The 16769-nt window shown below is 31.3% G+C and overlaps 1 protein-coding gene across 1 annotated transcript in view; it reads left to right on the plus strand.

The window, feature by feature from the left end:
• CDH19 (cadherin 19) overlaps positions 1–11819 on the plus strand; it is a 55485-nt gene extending 43666 nt beyond the window's left edge. Inside the window, exons 9-11 of the mRNA XM_069467882.1 lie at positions 5314–5431; positions 7483–7734; positions 11329–11819. Coding sequence (XP_069323983.1) covers positions 5314–5431; positions 7483–7734; positions 11329–11819 — 861 coding nt within the window. The remainder of the gene's footprint in view (positions 1–5313; positions 5432–7482; positions 7735–11328) is intronic.
• Positions 11820–16769: the final 4950 nt, after the last annotated feature.

Consider the following 16769-nt stretch of genomic DNA (forward strand, 5'->3'; position numbering starts at 1 on the left):
ACCAAAATGCTTATACCCCCATAATATTCTGAAAAAAAAAAAACTAATTTAAGAAAGAAAAATCAAATTATTAAGTACAAGGAATTAATAATTTATATAAACTAATACTCAATATTTGTATGTTGACTTGCAGTTTATAATTTAATTTTTAGCTTATAATCTTAATCAACAATTTGTTCCTCTACTAATCCTGGAAGTTGGTTTCATTGTTACTTGCTGTGAAGGTAAGGGAAAAGACACAAATGTAGTGGTTGCTCCAAATCATGGTGTACAATGGTTGCTGTTTAGATTAGTTATCCAAAAATTGCATTTTTAATATAGGCCATATGTATGGTTTGTGAGGCGTGAGTATTGAACTAATTTTTGAATCATGATAATTAATCTAGAATGGCATTTTAGTAAACTGCCCAAGTGTGGTTCTTTCTAGAAAAAACACAGTGCGAAATGATTAATAGTAGGAAAATGGTTATCTTTCTTCCCATGGTTATCTTTGAAATCAAATACTGTATGTAGTTTTGTAAAATATCTAAGTTGAAACTGATGAAACTTCCAATATTTGACATTTTTCCTGAAAAATATTAATTTCATTCATTTCTACTTAATATATGATTTCCCTGACTTCATGTATTTTGTGTGGTATTCTTTGCTCTGTATCATACTTTCCCCATTAGTAGATATTTTTACACATGCTCATCTTCTGTACTCCTACTCTAGAAAATCTTTCCTTTCTCCAATATCAAAACTCAGATTATTTTTTTTAACCATTATTTTTTATCTCTATCTATTCTTAGCAATTATGTTACTTATTTCTCTGTATGTCTCTGTCTTTTATGAGACATGCTTTTACTTGGTTTTTGTATTCCACATCAACCCTCCAGGCAAATGGAAGTCAAAAGAAAGCAGGGGTAGCTATACTTATTTCAGATAACATAAGCTTTAAAATATCAAAAGTAAGAAAGGACAAAGACAGCCACTATAATAATGGCGAAAGGGAAGATCCAACAAGAAGACTTAACAATTCTTAATATTCATGTACCCAATTCAGAAGCACCCAGATACATAAAGAAAATCCTGTCTGATGGCATGATAAACAATAACGTCATAATAGCTGGGGACTTCAACACCCCACTAAATGAACTGGATAGATCTTCTGAACAGAAAATAAGCAGAGAAATAATGGACTTAAACAGAGCTCTAGAACAAAAGGGTCTGACAGAGTTCTACAGAGCTTTCCACCCAAACAAAGCCAAATATACATTCTTCTCATCAGCTCATGGAAATTTCTCGAAAATTAATCACATACTAGGCCACAAATCAGACCTCAACAAATTTAAAAAAATTAAAATAATACCATGTATTGTCTCAGATCACAGTGGTATAAAATTAGAGTTCAATTCCAACAGAAATGCACATCACTTCACAAAATCATGGAAATTAAACAATTTATTGTTGAATGACTGTTGGGTAAAGGAGGAGAGAGAAATCAAAACATTCTTGGAACTTAATGATAACAGGGACACAGTTATCAAAATCTGTGGGATTCAGCAAAAGCATTCCTGAGAGGAAAACTAATAGTTTTAAATGCTCACATCCAAAGAACAGAAAGTTCAAATATCAACAATCTAACAAACAGTCTCAAGGAATTGGAAAAGGAAGAGCAAATCAAGTCCCAACCTAGCAGAAGAAAAGAAATAACTAAGATCAAAGCAGAACTAAATGAAATTGAGAATAAAAGAACTATACGGAAGATCACAAAACCAAAAGCTGGTTTTTTGAAAAGATATACAAAATTGACAGCCCTCTTGTCCAATTGACAAGAACTTGAAGGGAAAGGACTCTAATAAACTCAATTAGAAATGAAAAAGAAGAAGTCACAACAGACACCACAGAAATACAAAATATTATCTTTGAATACTATAAAAACCTATATGCCCCAAAACTATATAATGTGGAGGAAATGGACAAATTCCTGGAAACATACAACCTCCCTAAGTTCACCCAGGAGGAATTAGAATTCCTGAACAGACCAATATCAAGCACAGAAATTGGAGCAGTTATTAAAAACCTTCCAAAAGGATAAGTTCCAGACCAGATGGCTACACTTCCAAGTTCTACCAAACATTCAAAGAAGAACTCATACCTGCACTACAGAAATTATTCCACAACATTGAGGAAGATGTTCTCTAACTCATTCTACAAAGCCAATATCACCTTGATACCAAAACCAGGAAAGGATACAACAAAAAAGAAAACTACAGACCAACATCCTTCATGAATATTGATGCAAAAATCCTCAAAAAAATTTTAGCAAATCAAATCCACCACGACCAGCTGGGCTTTATCCCAGAGATTCAAGGCTGGTTCAATGTACGCAAATCAAAAACACAATTCACCTCATAAATAAAAGCAAGAACAAAGACCATATGATTCTCTCAATTGATGCAGAAAAAGCATTTGACAAAGTCCAGCACACCTTTATGATAAAAACTCTTAGCAAAATAGGCATAGACAGGACATACCTTAAAATTATCAAGGCCATTTACAATAAACCCACAGTCAATATCATTCTGAATGGGGAAAAATTAAACTATTCCCACTTAGATCTTGAACCTGACAAGGATGCCCACTATCCCCACTTCTATTCAACATAGTGTTGGAAGTCCTTGCTAGAGCAATCAGACAAGAGAGGAGAATTAAGGGCATCCCAATAGGGGAAGAAGAGATCAAACTCTCACTCTTTGCTGATGATATATTATAATATTATTTTATATGCACACCTGCAAGGAGAAGAACAGGTCTAGGGTATGAACAACTTGCTCTGCGGAAGCCACATGTACCACTTATATTTCACACTGGCCATGGCACAAGCTTTCATTCTAATTCTGACCCAGCCAATTTATTTATCTAAGATACTTAGCTTATTTGAAGCTTAATGTAAGTATTTTAAAAATGAGGATGATAATAAGATTTATTCCAAAGGAAGATTGTGAAGATTAGATATGATAAAAAGAACAGAATCTAGTGCATATGTAGTTCTTATTAAAAGGTAGATTCTCAAAGCTGATGCAATACATTTCCATCATAGATTTCAAAGTACTATAGATAGAAAATTGAATGCATTTTGTCACAAAGAAATTGGACAAAATTCTACCCAGAGACCTAAAGGAAAATTAAAAAAAAATCTTTCAAAATTTGTCATAATTTGGAATTATGGTTATTTTTTTTCTGTTTTCCCAGTCCTTCAAGTGATGACTGTTCTTTGAATACACTTTTACTTTTTAATTAGTCATTGCTTTTTTTCATAAAAGTATATGGCCAACCATAGGCACAGGTAAATAGATATAAGTAAATAGCAACCAATAAAACAAATAGGGATTTTTCATAACATTTCATTTGAATATTAAAATGAAAACTTTTCCATTACCATATTAAAAGGAAAAATGAATATCCCCAGTCAAGACTTATGTGCACACTAATTTGTACCTTGTATGAGATTTGTGTTTTCATGTAAAGTGTACATGTTCAAGGTTAATTCAATAGAATTAATGATACTTGATATATGACTGATTTTTTTATGCCAGTGCCTTTCTATTTTTATAAAGAAATAGAGCCCAATAAAACATATCTTTTCGGTAACCAATTTACAAAGCAAATGTAAGTGGAAGTTCATTGAAAAGGGGGCAAAGTGTTGAAACCCTGCTCATTCCGCTTACCCATATATATCTATAAGGTGGTTTGATTAATTAAGAGTCTTTTAAAAATATATATGAAGCCAAAATCTCTCTAGTCTTCTGAACCCTTCATACACAAAAGGGAAACATTTTCAATATTTAGTTAGGTGTCCTGTTTAATAGAACATCAGGTAGTAAAATAAAATATTCCTTGTCAAAAACTAATAACTGTCTATGCTAACAAGATAAACATGAATTTTATACTTTGTTATCAATATTACATAAAAATACGCATATAATAAATTACTAACAATATTCAGTATGCCATTCTATTAAAATCTGAACCAAAGAATGTTTTCATGAGGAACACATAACAGGCAGGTACTCATCATGCGACAATCTCTTTCACAAGCTAAGTCGCAGAATCTTAAAAATGAATTCTAAAAGGTCAGTATTAGAATCTTCATTTTTCAAGGCTAGAAGACTTATTAATGGTAAAGCCTGGATTCATAATATTAGATTTCCAAGCCCCTGCCCTTCATCTAGCCTGTACAAAATCACAAGATATTCTAAAATCAAAGCCTTACCCTAACATCCACGTTTATTATTATAAACATAAATTGAATAAAAATGTGCTTTGTTAGATAATTTAATCAACACTAAATGATTTTTATTTAATTAGGAATGTGTTATGAGAAAAAATAAATCAATATAGAGAAATAATGTACAAATTACATTAGTTTCATAATGCTTTTTATGTCTATAGAGAGAGAACTATTTTTTAAAGTATAACATAAATTTCGGTCTGTCATCTTGCATCTGAGGATATTTTTGTTTGACATACTGTTAAAAGCATTTTAATTCTAGAAAATTCAAAACAATAACTTCTGTAATCGATTTACTTTAATTTTCAGAATTAATCACCATCTCACTGTGATCTTGACAGCATATCTTTTTGACAATAATGAACTACTTGATTGACACATTCATGTCTTGAAAGAAAAGAATTAATTGAGAACTGATTTGTTCATATCTGTATTACTTCACTGTTTTATGATCTGAGATATAGAGAGAACCTTATTTGATGTGGAACACTTTTCCTATAATCTTTATGGGTCAAAAAATTACGCATATTGCTCCTAAGCTTTAAATGCATTATTTCCTCAAATCAATTAAAAATCTCATTACTTTGACAAATACTTTAGTAAACCAATAACTCTACCACAGTTTTGCTCTCAGTATAAGCCGGAAATATATAATTTTAGCAAACTATAATGACTGGCATTCAGAGGGAAGGAGGAAAGAAAGAAGGGAGAATTGTAGGTAGTGCGGGTGGGAGGAAGTCTTGCGATGTAACAGTAAAGCTTTGAGAGCCTCTAACAAATTTAGCTTATGAAATTCACCTGAATCATCAAGAAGAATTTATCTAATGTCATAACACTCTTTTGAAAGAAGTCAATCAACATATTTTTAACTTGAGAAAATATTTTAATAATCTACACCAATTTGACAGTTATTCTAAGCAATGTCCCTAATGATTTTGGTAAAGCAATTGTAATCAAAGTTAATATTAATAACAGCAATGATCTTTTTCCTGAATCCAAAAAAATAACAAAAATCTGTCTCTATTTTTTTTTTCTAGATAATTCAGACCATTAGTGCAGTAGATAGAGATGAATCCATAGAGGATCACCATTTTTACTTTAATCTATCTTTAGAAGACACAAACAACTCAAGTTTTGCAATCAAAGATAATCAAGGTAATATCATTCACTCATAATGATTGTTGATCTGTTCTTTGTGAATCATGTTTGATTTCAGTGGAATTTATGGCATTTTAATGGACTGTAATGAAATTTATACTGCTCTTCCAACAAGGTAATATTGAGAAATATAGCAAAGGGTTGATGATAAAAATGAAAAATAAAACCCAAAGTAAAGTACTAAAAATACTTGCTCTGTTTCTCACTGCATTTCTTCAAAGTAGAAGCACTTTTTAAAGTCATCAGTGGTTGTAAAGCCTTGTAAAGTCTAAATGACCCTACAAATATAATTGCAGTTCTGACACCATGGCTCCTTTCATGAGCTCATCTAACTCAAATATCAATCTATGTCTGAGAGAGAAAATGATAAATACTTAACTTACAGCCATGTTAGCTTGATGGATTCAAAGATATTGGGGATCATTAATTAGGAGCTATAAATATATGAAATTGATTTAAGACAGTTATTTTTCCTTCAAAACTAAATGATTTTATCAATCTATGGATAAAGTGTTCTGATGAATTTTATGTGTAGAGACAGAAATTTTTTTTTTCCTCTCTGTGTAGAAGTGGATTAACTTTATACAAAGCCCCCTGTTCCTTTTACATTTGCTTCAGTAAGAGATTCTTGGTCATAATATGGATTTCAAGTTTAACTTTCCTTTATACTTCAAGGATATGAAACACTGTAAGATTTATTACTCAAGTGTCTGTAACCAAATACCTCCAGCTGTCCGAACACCTGAGGTTAAGCTTTGATCCAGAGATCTTTTGTGGAAGAATAAATACAAACGTGTTTCTCTCCATTTTGCTCTTGTCAAATTTCCACAGGGAGGAACTCAAATATACTTAGGATAAAAAACACAAATATTAATATTAAAAAGCCCTCTTAGATTTGTTTATATTAATATAAAATAAATTACTGAGGAAAATAAGTATATTGCAACATAAAATATTGATTTGGTTTAATGTTTGCAATTTTAAGTAATTTAATAAAATGCATATTTTAAAAATGTCAGGCATCTCTCTCACCTCTTAGATCTGTCTGGTAAATAAAATCATATGGGCTTTACAGACTTCAAGAACTTGATAGAGAATTGGCTTAAAAGAGATGATTTGGCAAAAGTCATAAGTATTCATTTTAAAAGGCTTTTATTTATTTGTATTTTATTGATACTGTCTTCTAAAGTTTGTCTGATGACTAGAGAAAATATTTTGGGGGAAGGCAATCAAAAAAAAAAAAATCTCACACACAACAAAAGCTAAAGCAAAAATGCAGTCCTGAGGCACAAAAAATTGCACTGAGAAAAGTTGTTTAGAAATATTTTGGGACTTAGGGAAGAATAATTTTATATGTGTTGAAGTATATATTGTTTATTTTTTAAATTTTTGAATGTCCTCTCTAGATGAATGAATCAGTATGACTATAGTTAAATGTTTTTCTGAACTGTAGATTATTTTGTCTCAATAGAAAATACATTAAGATAATGTGCTATGTTAGGTAACGTTGAAAATCTTATGTATTTCCAGTATTTGTGAAAACAGTGGGTTCCAGTTATTAGGAAATGCACTAATTATGTGTAATTAACCCAGACAGAGATGGCTTTATCAGCATAAATGTAATGCTCGTAGCCCCTACAAAATATTGATATCTATTTAAAAAGCTGTTTTCTTTTCTGTGTTACACATATATCTTTCCTTTGTCAAAGACATTTTGGAATTTATTTAAATAATTCAATAATAATATAAATAATGAAATAATTTAAATAGTGATGTAAATAATCATATTCAATAATGTCAATTCAATATTTAATTATATTAAATAAAATTAGATGGTTTAAATAATTCATTCAATCACATAAGTAGGGTTTTGGTAATGTCAACAATAACAATTTTGGTGTAGATATTTTAGTTGTCTTCTTATTAGAAATTTCCTTTCCTTTTATTTGAGCTTATTGGATCATATCTCTACTATTGTCTCTAGTATATATGACATATGAATTTCTTTTATGTTGTTGAAAAAATTAGTGCATGGATTTTTGTTTTAGATAACACAGCTACAATTTTGACTAAGAGAACTGGATTTAGCCTACAAGAAGAGTCTGTCTTCTACATATCCATCTTAATTGCTGACAATGGAATCCCATCACTTACAAGTACAAACACCCTTACCATATATGTCTGTGATTGTGATGAAAATGGGAATACACAGATCTGCAGGAATAAGGAATTTACGCTTTCCATGGGATTCAAGACAGAAGTCATAACTGCTATTCTTATCTGCATTATGGTAATATTTGGTAAGTAGTGCTAAACTGAACATATACTCATTTATTTGAAGGCATAATATATAACATAGTTAATTCTATTATAGCAGTATAGCGTGGGTTTGTGTGTGTGTTTATTGTTCCTCTGAATGTAATGCAATTCTTAAATGGAGTAACTGAAAAATAGAGTGGATAAATATGCATTTCAAGCTGAAAATAAATGAACTTAGAATTGTATGAGTATGCATGTTTGTGCACATCTGTTTATGCATGTTTTGACACAAATGCATTGCAACAAATATATGTAAAAATTAGTAATAATAATGATGAGCTTCTGTTGGGTGTTTATTATACTTCTGGAGATAGCCTTCAGTGTTTTCATGTATTATGCAATTTGATCTTCACAATAACCTTATGAAGTAGCAACTCTTATCCCTACATTGTATAGATGAAAAACCTGAAACTCAAAGAATTATATGCTTTACCAAGGGTCATGCAGCTAAAAAATTATGTGCTGAGATTTCATAACCACAACATACCACTATGCAATACTATACTTTAACTGAATAGAGCCCTAGGAGGAAAAAAAGCAGTAAAATCTACTTTCTTAGCAATTTTTCAGTATACATTATCAACTATAGTCACTGTGTTGTACAGTAGATCTCTTAAACTTATTCCTACAGTCTAACTTAAATTTTGTGTTCTTTGACCAACGTTTCCACATTCCTCTATTCCCCCAATTCTAATTAACATTTTACTTTCTACTTATATATGAGTTAGATTTTTTTAGGTTTGACATATAAGTGATATCATGCAGTATTTGTCTTCCTGTGCCTGGCTTATTTCACTTAGCATAATGTCCTCTAGGTTCATCCATGTTGTTGCAATGGCAGGATTTTCTTCTTTTTAAGGCTAAGTAGTATTGCATTGTGTATATATACCACGTTTTCCTTATCCATTCAACTACTGATGGAAACATAGGTGGATGCCGTATCTTGACTATTACCAATAATGCTGCAATGAACATGGGAGTACAGATCTCTCTTCACCATACTTATTTCATTTTTAAGTATATAAGGCAATGCGTATATTAATTAAATTGATTTAATTAGTGCACAATGTATGTACATATATCAAAGCATCAAATTATACACCATAAATGTATAGAATTACTATTTTTTAATTAAAAAATAATAATTTCATTATTTTTTTTCTGTGAATGAAAAAGACAGTAAATGTTAGGATCAAGGAATGTAAAAGAGAGAGTCTTATTTAATCAAAGAATTAAACAGAAAGAAATCTAATTAAAATAGATTCATTTGTTTTTGTTTGCCTATTATTGTTGCTTTTATTGTTGTTTTCATAAGCAGATTTATATCCATTTATATCCATTTTAATTTATATCTATTTTACAGATGACACAGTTGAACCCCACAATGTCTTACCCAGGCTTTCAAGATTACAAATGATTCATCTAATATAAACTTTTCTCATTTTCTTTTTTTAATACCAATATATATGATACAAACCCTGTTCTTACTTCCCTAGTAACTTCACCCCAAAAGCCAACACAACTATATTGAGTACTGACATCAATTATATCAGCCACTGGTTCCAGAATCCTAAACTGACACAAGATATGTTTCAGGACTTGCCTTGCATTCCTCATCTTTCTCAAAGCTTTGAAAACCATCCATTCTTATTTTACCACTTAACATTACTATTCCTTTGGGCCCCACTTCAGTTTTTCAAATATTTTTAATGGTCTTTGCATAAAACTGAATTCAGAGCTATGTAGCGAGATACTAGAAGAAAGAAGCAGTAATCACAGTATACTATTTGGAGGATGGCAAGCACTTACCTACCTACAAATACAGACCTAAATCAAGCCCTGAACACCTACAAATACCCTAGGGGCAGCTTCACAGTGACAGGCATGACTGACATTTAGGACAAGTGGGAATATGAGACAACCAATAGTCATTAATTTCCTTTGAAAGTGATTAGAATATTATTTATTAGACCCTTTCTATTTTAACCATATATATCATATGAGTTTTAAAGTATAGTACATGAATTCAAACATGCTGACCTTATTTATTTCAAGAGCAGAATTTCAAGTATTTAAAATGTAAGTTTTATATAAAATATTACATACTGAATATAGCTCTATTTGTGATAATATTAATAACATTACTTCATGTTTGTTTCAAATCCTATGTGTAATATTATGAATAGCTACATAAGATCCAAGGTTGAGGTAGGGTTGGTTATAAATTCACACACACACACACACACACACACACGAGTTTTCCTTAATATAAAAAAGAAGTGTTCTGAAAATTTTCTATTTCTACATGATACTAAAATTATCTCATGTAATAAACATCAATTCTGGACAAACTATATCATTCAAATACCTGATAGATTTGTAATTTCTGAAATTAATTTCATATCACAGAGAACAGGCTCTGAACCAACTTTCTGCTTTTGTCTATTTTGTTAAATTTTATTTTATTTATAATTGACACAATAATTGTATACATTTTGGGGTCAAAATGTGATGTTTGAGTACATGTGTACATTGTACATCAAATCAGGGTACCTAACATATCTATTACTTTAAACATTTATCATTTCTTCATAGTAATAATGTTCAAAGTCCTCATTTTCAGCTATCTTAAACTAAACCATACACTATAGTCACCCTAAGTGTAATATAACCCCACAATTTATTCTTCCCATTGAACTATAACTTTGTACCTGTTGACCAACCTCTCCTCATCCCCTCTTCCCCCACCCTCCACAACTTCTGGTAATCACTATTCTACTCTATTCTTCTAAAATATGAACTTTTTTAGATTCCACATATAAATGAGATCATTCAGTGCTTGTCTTTCTATGCCTGACTTACTTCACTTAACATAATGCCCTCTAGGTTCATACATGTTGCCACAAATGACAGAATTTCATTCTGTTTTATAGCTAAATAGCATTAAATAGCATTCCATTGTATCTTTCATCTAGTTGTGTGTTTATGGGAATGTGATTTAACATCTTTGTGCTTCAGTTTTCCCATATTTAATAGCATATGATAACATGTGGGTTTCATAAGAACAAAATAAATAAATAAATGTAAAGCTTTTAGAACCGTTCCCCACATATACTTTGTAGTCAACAAATATTAACTTAGGAAATAATTATGCTGCAGAATTTGGCCTCAATGAGGAATATCTATTCTATTGTTGTGAACCTTTATTAACATGGATGATTGGTTACTAAGATTGACAAGTGCATTCAGATTGGAAAATGTTCCGTTATCTACTTTGTTCTATTTTTATATTTAAGAAAAAAAAATAAGTTTTTAAGTTAAATTGATTATCATTAAACACAGTTCACTAAATCTTTCTAGTGTTATTCCTCTAAGTCAGCAGACAGAAAGATTGTGATACTTCCTTTTGTCATTTTGCAAGTCCTTTTGGTAAATTTTCAATGATAAATGTGTCGTTTTATCTTATAGCCATAAAATGTAAGCATTTGTCTTGAGCTTGTAACAAGAGCAAGGACTATTATGTTTATAATAGTCTTTATGCATTAATTAATATTCTGATATGCTTTTTCTGTCAGGGTTTATTTTTTTGATCTTGTGTCTAAAACAACGAAGAAAACAGACTCTATTTCCTGAGAAAGGTGAAGATTTCAGAGAGAATATATTCAGATATGATGATGAAGGAGGCGGAGAAGAAGATACAGAGGCGTTTGATATTGCAGAGCTGAGGAGTAGCACCATAATGCGGGAACGCAAGACTAAGAAAACCACCAGGGCGGAGATCAGGAGCCTATACAGGCAGTCTTTGCAGGTTGGCCCAGACAGTGCCATCTTCAGGAAATTCATTCTAGAAAAGCTGGAAGAAGCTAATACTGATCCGTGTGCCCCTCCCTTTGACTCCCTCCAGACCTACGCTTTTGAAGGAACGGGGTCCTTAGCTGGATCCCTAAGCTCCTTAGGATCAGCAGTCTCTGATCAGGATGAAAACTATGATTACCTTAATGAGTTGGGACCTCGCTTTAAAAGATTAGCATGCATGTTTGGTTCTGCAATGCAGTCAAATAATTAGAGCATTTTACCATCAAAATGTAAAAAGTGATAATATATTTGGGCCAAATTGTAGTCTCTTGGTAATGAGCTGTGTGCTTTGCTTCTCTGGGGGGGGCGGGAAGCCCTAGTTTATAGAGTTTTCTGACTTCCTTTGAGTTAATACTCCATGATTGTTTCAGGCTACACACATGTTGTCATTGAACAAAGTGTGAGAAGAGATACCAACAATCAGCTTTCAGGGGCGCCAGTGCAAGGCAACTCTAGCATATGACTGAAATATTCCTCTAGCATTTTTCAATATTGTCTAATGCAAATTCTTAAAATTTTTGAATGGCTAATGTAAGAAAGGCACTGAATTAGGCCATCTTGTCTTATTTTATTTATACTTTTTTTCTTTTACTTTTAGAAAGTGGGAGTAAAACGTTTGTGTGTTAAGTTCCTGATACTATACAGAGACAAACTTTAACACCTAGGAGAATCTGGGTGATTACATAAAAGTTTAAAAACATTTACTTTAGGTGACAAGTTGCTGACTAAGATTCCATGATTCATTCTAGTTTGATATTTTAAAATCTTTGCCAAGACCAGTCTTTAAAACTGATTTCAAATTTGGACAGATACTTGGTATGTATTAATTAATCAGAGTTATATAGTGTATGAATTTGTATTATTTTTGATATTATAGCTGGATTATTTTCATATGAAATGGAAAATATACTTTATCATGTCAAAATGCAATGGCAAAATATATGTCAATATTTACTCATCATTAAATTTAAACTTTACAAAACTGGTGGAAAGTGTGAAAATTTTAAGTGTATTTTATTTTTACTACAAATTATTTAGATAAGTGGAAGGAATATTGGATTCACACTTCAATTATTCATTCTAAGTATTATGATCAACTGCACTGACTCTTACCATTCATAGAATAAAACGATATAATTCTCCACATTTCCTATTCTATTAAGAACTTAAAATATGACTGATCCTTCAGTGTGTCATTTTTTTATTACTGAATATAAAATTAGGCATAATAGTTACTTTTATTGTAGCCTTATGAAGGAAATAAATGCTAAGCTGTTGGACATAAAGTTTATGGTAACAGTGGATAATAATATAATAAAACACTTTAATTTTAATCAACCTTTTAAGAATGATCCTTTTTATTATATCCAAATAAAGGTAGACTTCAAAATTTATAGTTTGAACAAGAAGAAAGTAGTGATTACAAAGTTCTTAAAATTGGTTTATATGACCATTTTTTATTAATAGCATGTGAGACTGAGATGAAGCAAATTGGCCATATATGCTTAAATCAAATATTTTGAATAATTTTGAACTATGGATAGAATAGTTGAATGGTTATAGTATTTTTTTCTCTGTACTTAGAAACTTAAACGTCTATATAATGTAATAAAAGAAAGTTTTTCATCAGTATGAACCAGGCACGATTGCATTGGTGACATAAATATTGTGACTTTACAAAATCATGAGAAAATCAGATTTGAAATATAACAAATTAGGAAGATATTAAAAGTAGATGAAAGGACATAAGATGTAGTAAGTCCTTATACATTAATATCATTATTTAGTTAGGAAAGATTGAAAACACTAAACAAAAGATTAAAAAGATCAAAACCTTGCAAGTAAAATAGCAATGAGCAATTTGAGGGAAAATTCATATTTCTATCATATTGACATAAAAGTTGAAAGAGTAGAGTAAGAAAATATTGCATAAATTATTCCATGAAGTATTATTGGTCCCTGTATTTAATAAAGAGCACCATATAATCTTGGTTGAAGAACTGTAAAATATGATAAACAACAGATGAAGCAATCTATGGAAAATAGGTTAGAAAAAAGAAATAGGGTTTTCTGGGGATCACAGTAAACTCTGTATTGATGAAAGCCTTATAAAGACCTTATACATTTGAATAAACAACTTATAAAAATGCACACTGATGCAAAATCAGTACCAATAGTTTTAATGTTTGTGTCCAGTAGCACTAAGCAGTTGTGTTAAAGTAGATTCTAGTTTAATTAATAAGACTGCCAATCATAGGATATGTAGGAAAAGCACATACATGATTGCATATCTATTTGCTCGTTTTAAAATTGTTTCTTTCAACCATATCAAAAAATACTGTTGATTCTAGTAAAAAAAGCAGCAATTTCCTAGAATTTATACTTTGTACTGTTTCAATAACTATTTTATCTTTTTTTTTTCTATTCATAAGAGTAGTTGCAAGAATACAGATGTCTCCTAAGCTAAAGACATTACATGAAGAATTTGTTTTTGTAAATTTTAATGAAGTCTAAATTAATACAGATATTTATTAAGAAAGTACAGCTTCACATTAATATCCACAGTACTTAAATATCACCCTTAGTTGACTCATGGATTTACATGTAAGCTGTAAATGACTGATAGAAATAAAAAAATATTGAAAGTCCTTTATAGGAATCAGAAAATATCAGCAATACTAGTAGTTCACTCAGTGCATGTGCTTGAGCCTCACAGACAAGCGTTTGAATTAGTTCCCTCCTATTTAAATAACTGAACTTTGTCAAACTCTCTAATCTTTTTGGACCTCAGTTTAATCTTTAAAATGAGGTCCAACCTACCTATTTCACATATTTGTTATGAAGAATAGGTAATATAATATGGAAAACAAGCAGCATAAACCATACCTAACAAAATGTAACTGCTCAGTAAATAACTGTACCCTTATAACAGTTGATGTTATTCTGCTAGAACACATGGATCTATTTCTTTTCCAGCACTGAGTCATCCCAATGGCTTCAGGGTACATTTGAAAAATCAACTTTCTGCCTTGATCCATAAGCCATGTATTTTCCTATACCTACTTATTTCTGCCGATTCTCTTCCTTCTTCTCTCCACCTCAGTTACTAAAACAACCTTCCCCCAAACACGTTGATGTTTTATTCCCTTACTTCATTCAGGTGTATGATCAGCTGCACCTTCCTCAGAAAGGCCTACATGACCACCATCCACTTCCTGTGGCTTTTGTTTTCCTTGTTTAGTCTTTGTCAAATCACTCATCTACCTGGCATTATTGTTATCTTGCTCTTTTATTATTATATAATATGACCCTTAGTGGGTAAAGAATTGTCAGTCTTGTTTCTTTACTATTGTCTAAAATTGTTTCTAGCACAAAGTAAATGACCAATAAATATTCCTTGAATAATGTAATAAGGAATCCAATCTATTTTACTCAGTCATGCATAGAAGTCCTATTGGTTCATATTGAATGTTAATATGGAATTAACATAATTTTTAAAATAGGTTAACACTGAGTAGTTACTGGATTGAGTAAAGATTTTTCAAAAACTCTAGAAATCATATGTTAACGATTTTAACTTATTTGAACTCATTGTATAGGGAGAACAAAAGTTTGATGATGTTATACTATTGAGTCAAAACAAGTCTTCCTGTGATTGCTATAGAAAGTTTCATATGAATATGTGCCCATGAAGTGTGAGGAATATGAAAATATGTGCCTTACATGAAAATCCTGCTTCACATTTTACAGTACAACTTAGTAATGAGTACATTGTACCTTTCCCAGGGCTACTTAAAACCTACAAGGTAACTTCAAGTTCTTGTATATGCTCTACAACAGTAATAGACAGAAAACAGATGAAAGGAAGGGAGACTAATTAAAGAGGTAAATGGAAGAAAGGAATATATGGCATTTTATATATTCAAATATGTCTGTCTATCAATCTATGGAAATTGTGATTTCCTGGAAGAGGAGACACTTGCATCTCAATTCCAAGGTAGTTCCTTGGGAACTATTAGAATTTCTTGTTGCCCTTTTTTCCTAGAGAGCTCCTAAGATGCCCTGCAGAACTGTCTGAAATACCATGGAAGGGGAGAGGACAGTAGCTGGGAAAATGCAGTTCCTAGCATTTCACACAGCGAAGCTGCATGAGTTTCCCATAGGTTAAGTAACTGCAGCTATAGAAATTTCGCAGAGACGGAGCTGAGAGGGAGCTTAAAACAGTGTTCCAAAAAATATGTCACATAGGTCAAGGAACAACAGAGATCTCAAGTCCTTGAAATAATGCACCCCAGGATATTGGGCCAGGCTTCAGATGCCTGTAGTCACAGAGGACACTGGCCATGAGGTTATGACGGCACCAGCATGTTTACAGTGGCCCTTTTCTCTCTCTCCTTTCCTATACAGACCCCAGTGAACCAGAAGCAACAGAGTGATTGGGATAGGATAGGATGTGAGGTTAAGATCTTCTAGTAAATGGAAAAAGGATTTTATTTTTAATATTTGAAAGTGATCAGAAACTGTGGAAACTGTCTGATATTTGGTCAAGGTGGGCATCAGAAAGATCAATGCAAATATGTCTAAAACCGAATAAAATAAATCATTTTGCTGGTGACTACCTTCAAGTTCCAAGCTAATAAATAAACTGGACACATTAACATATTAAATCAATTTGTCATTTCATATAGTTCAAGTAATAATTTAAAATTCAATTTTCTAATATAAACCATAAGCAAAAGTAAATATAATTTATAATATCCTTAAAACATGTGAGAGTGTATTAATAGTTTACACAGATTTATTTCATATACTTCCTTTGTATGTATTCATTTTAATATTAAAATATGATATGTCCTATTGATTTCTACAGTACTAATTGATTTATCTCAGCTACAAATAAACCTGGACATGGAAACCACAATATTTCCATGATTTTATAGAGGCACAAATCAGTACAATGTTTTTATCTATAAAAAGGAGTGGAGATGATGTACTGTATTCACATGTGATAATGTTAAACTTTTCCATAATTTTACTTCATTTGTATGCTAGTGAGAATAAGTGGTCTATGAAGTTCATTTTAATTATTTTTCAGTTGCTAATGTTCTTTGTTGCTTAACCTTGGGCAAGTTATTTAAAACCTTCTCTCTTGATACCTTCA

This window comes from Eulemur rufifrons, chromosome 5 (genome assembly GCF_041146395.1).
Source record: "Eulemur rufifrons isolate Redbay chromosome 5, OSU_ERuf_1, whole genome shotgun sequence".
NCBI classification, from domain to species: Eukaryota; Metazoa; Chordata; class Mammalia; order Primates; family Lemuridae; genus Eulemur; species Eulemur rufifrons.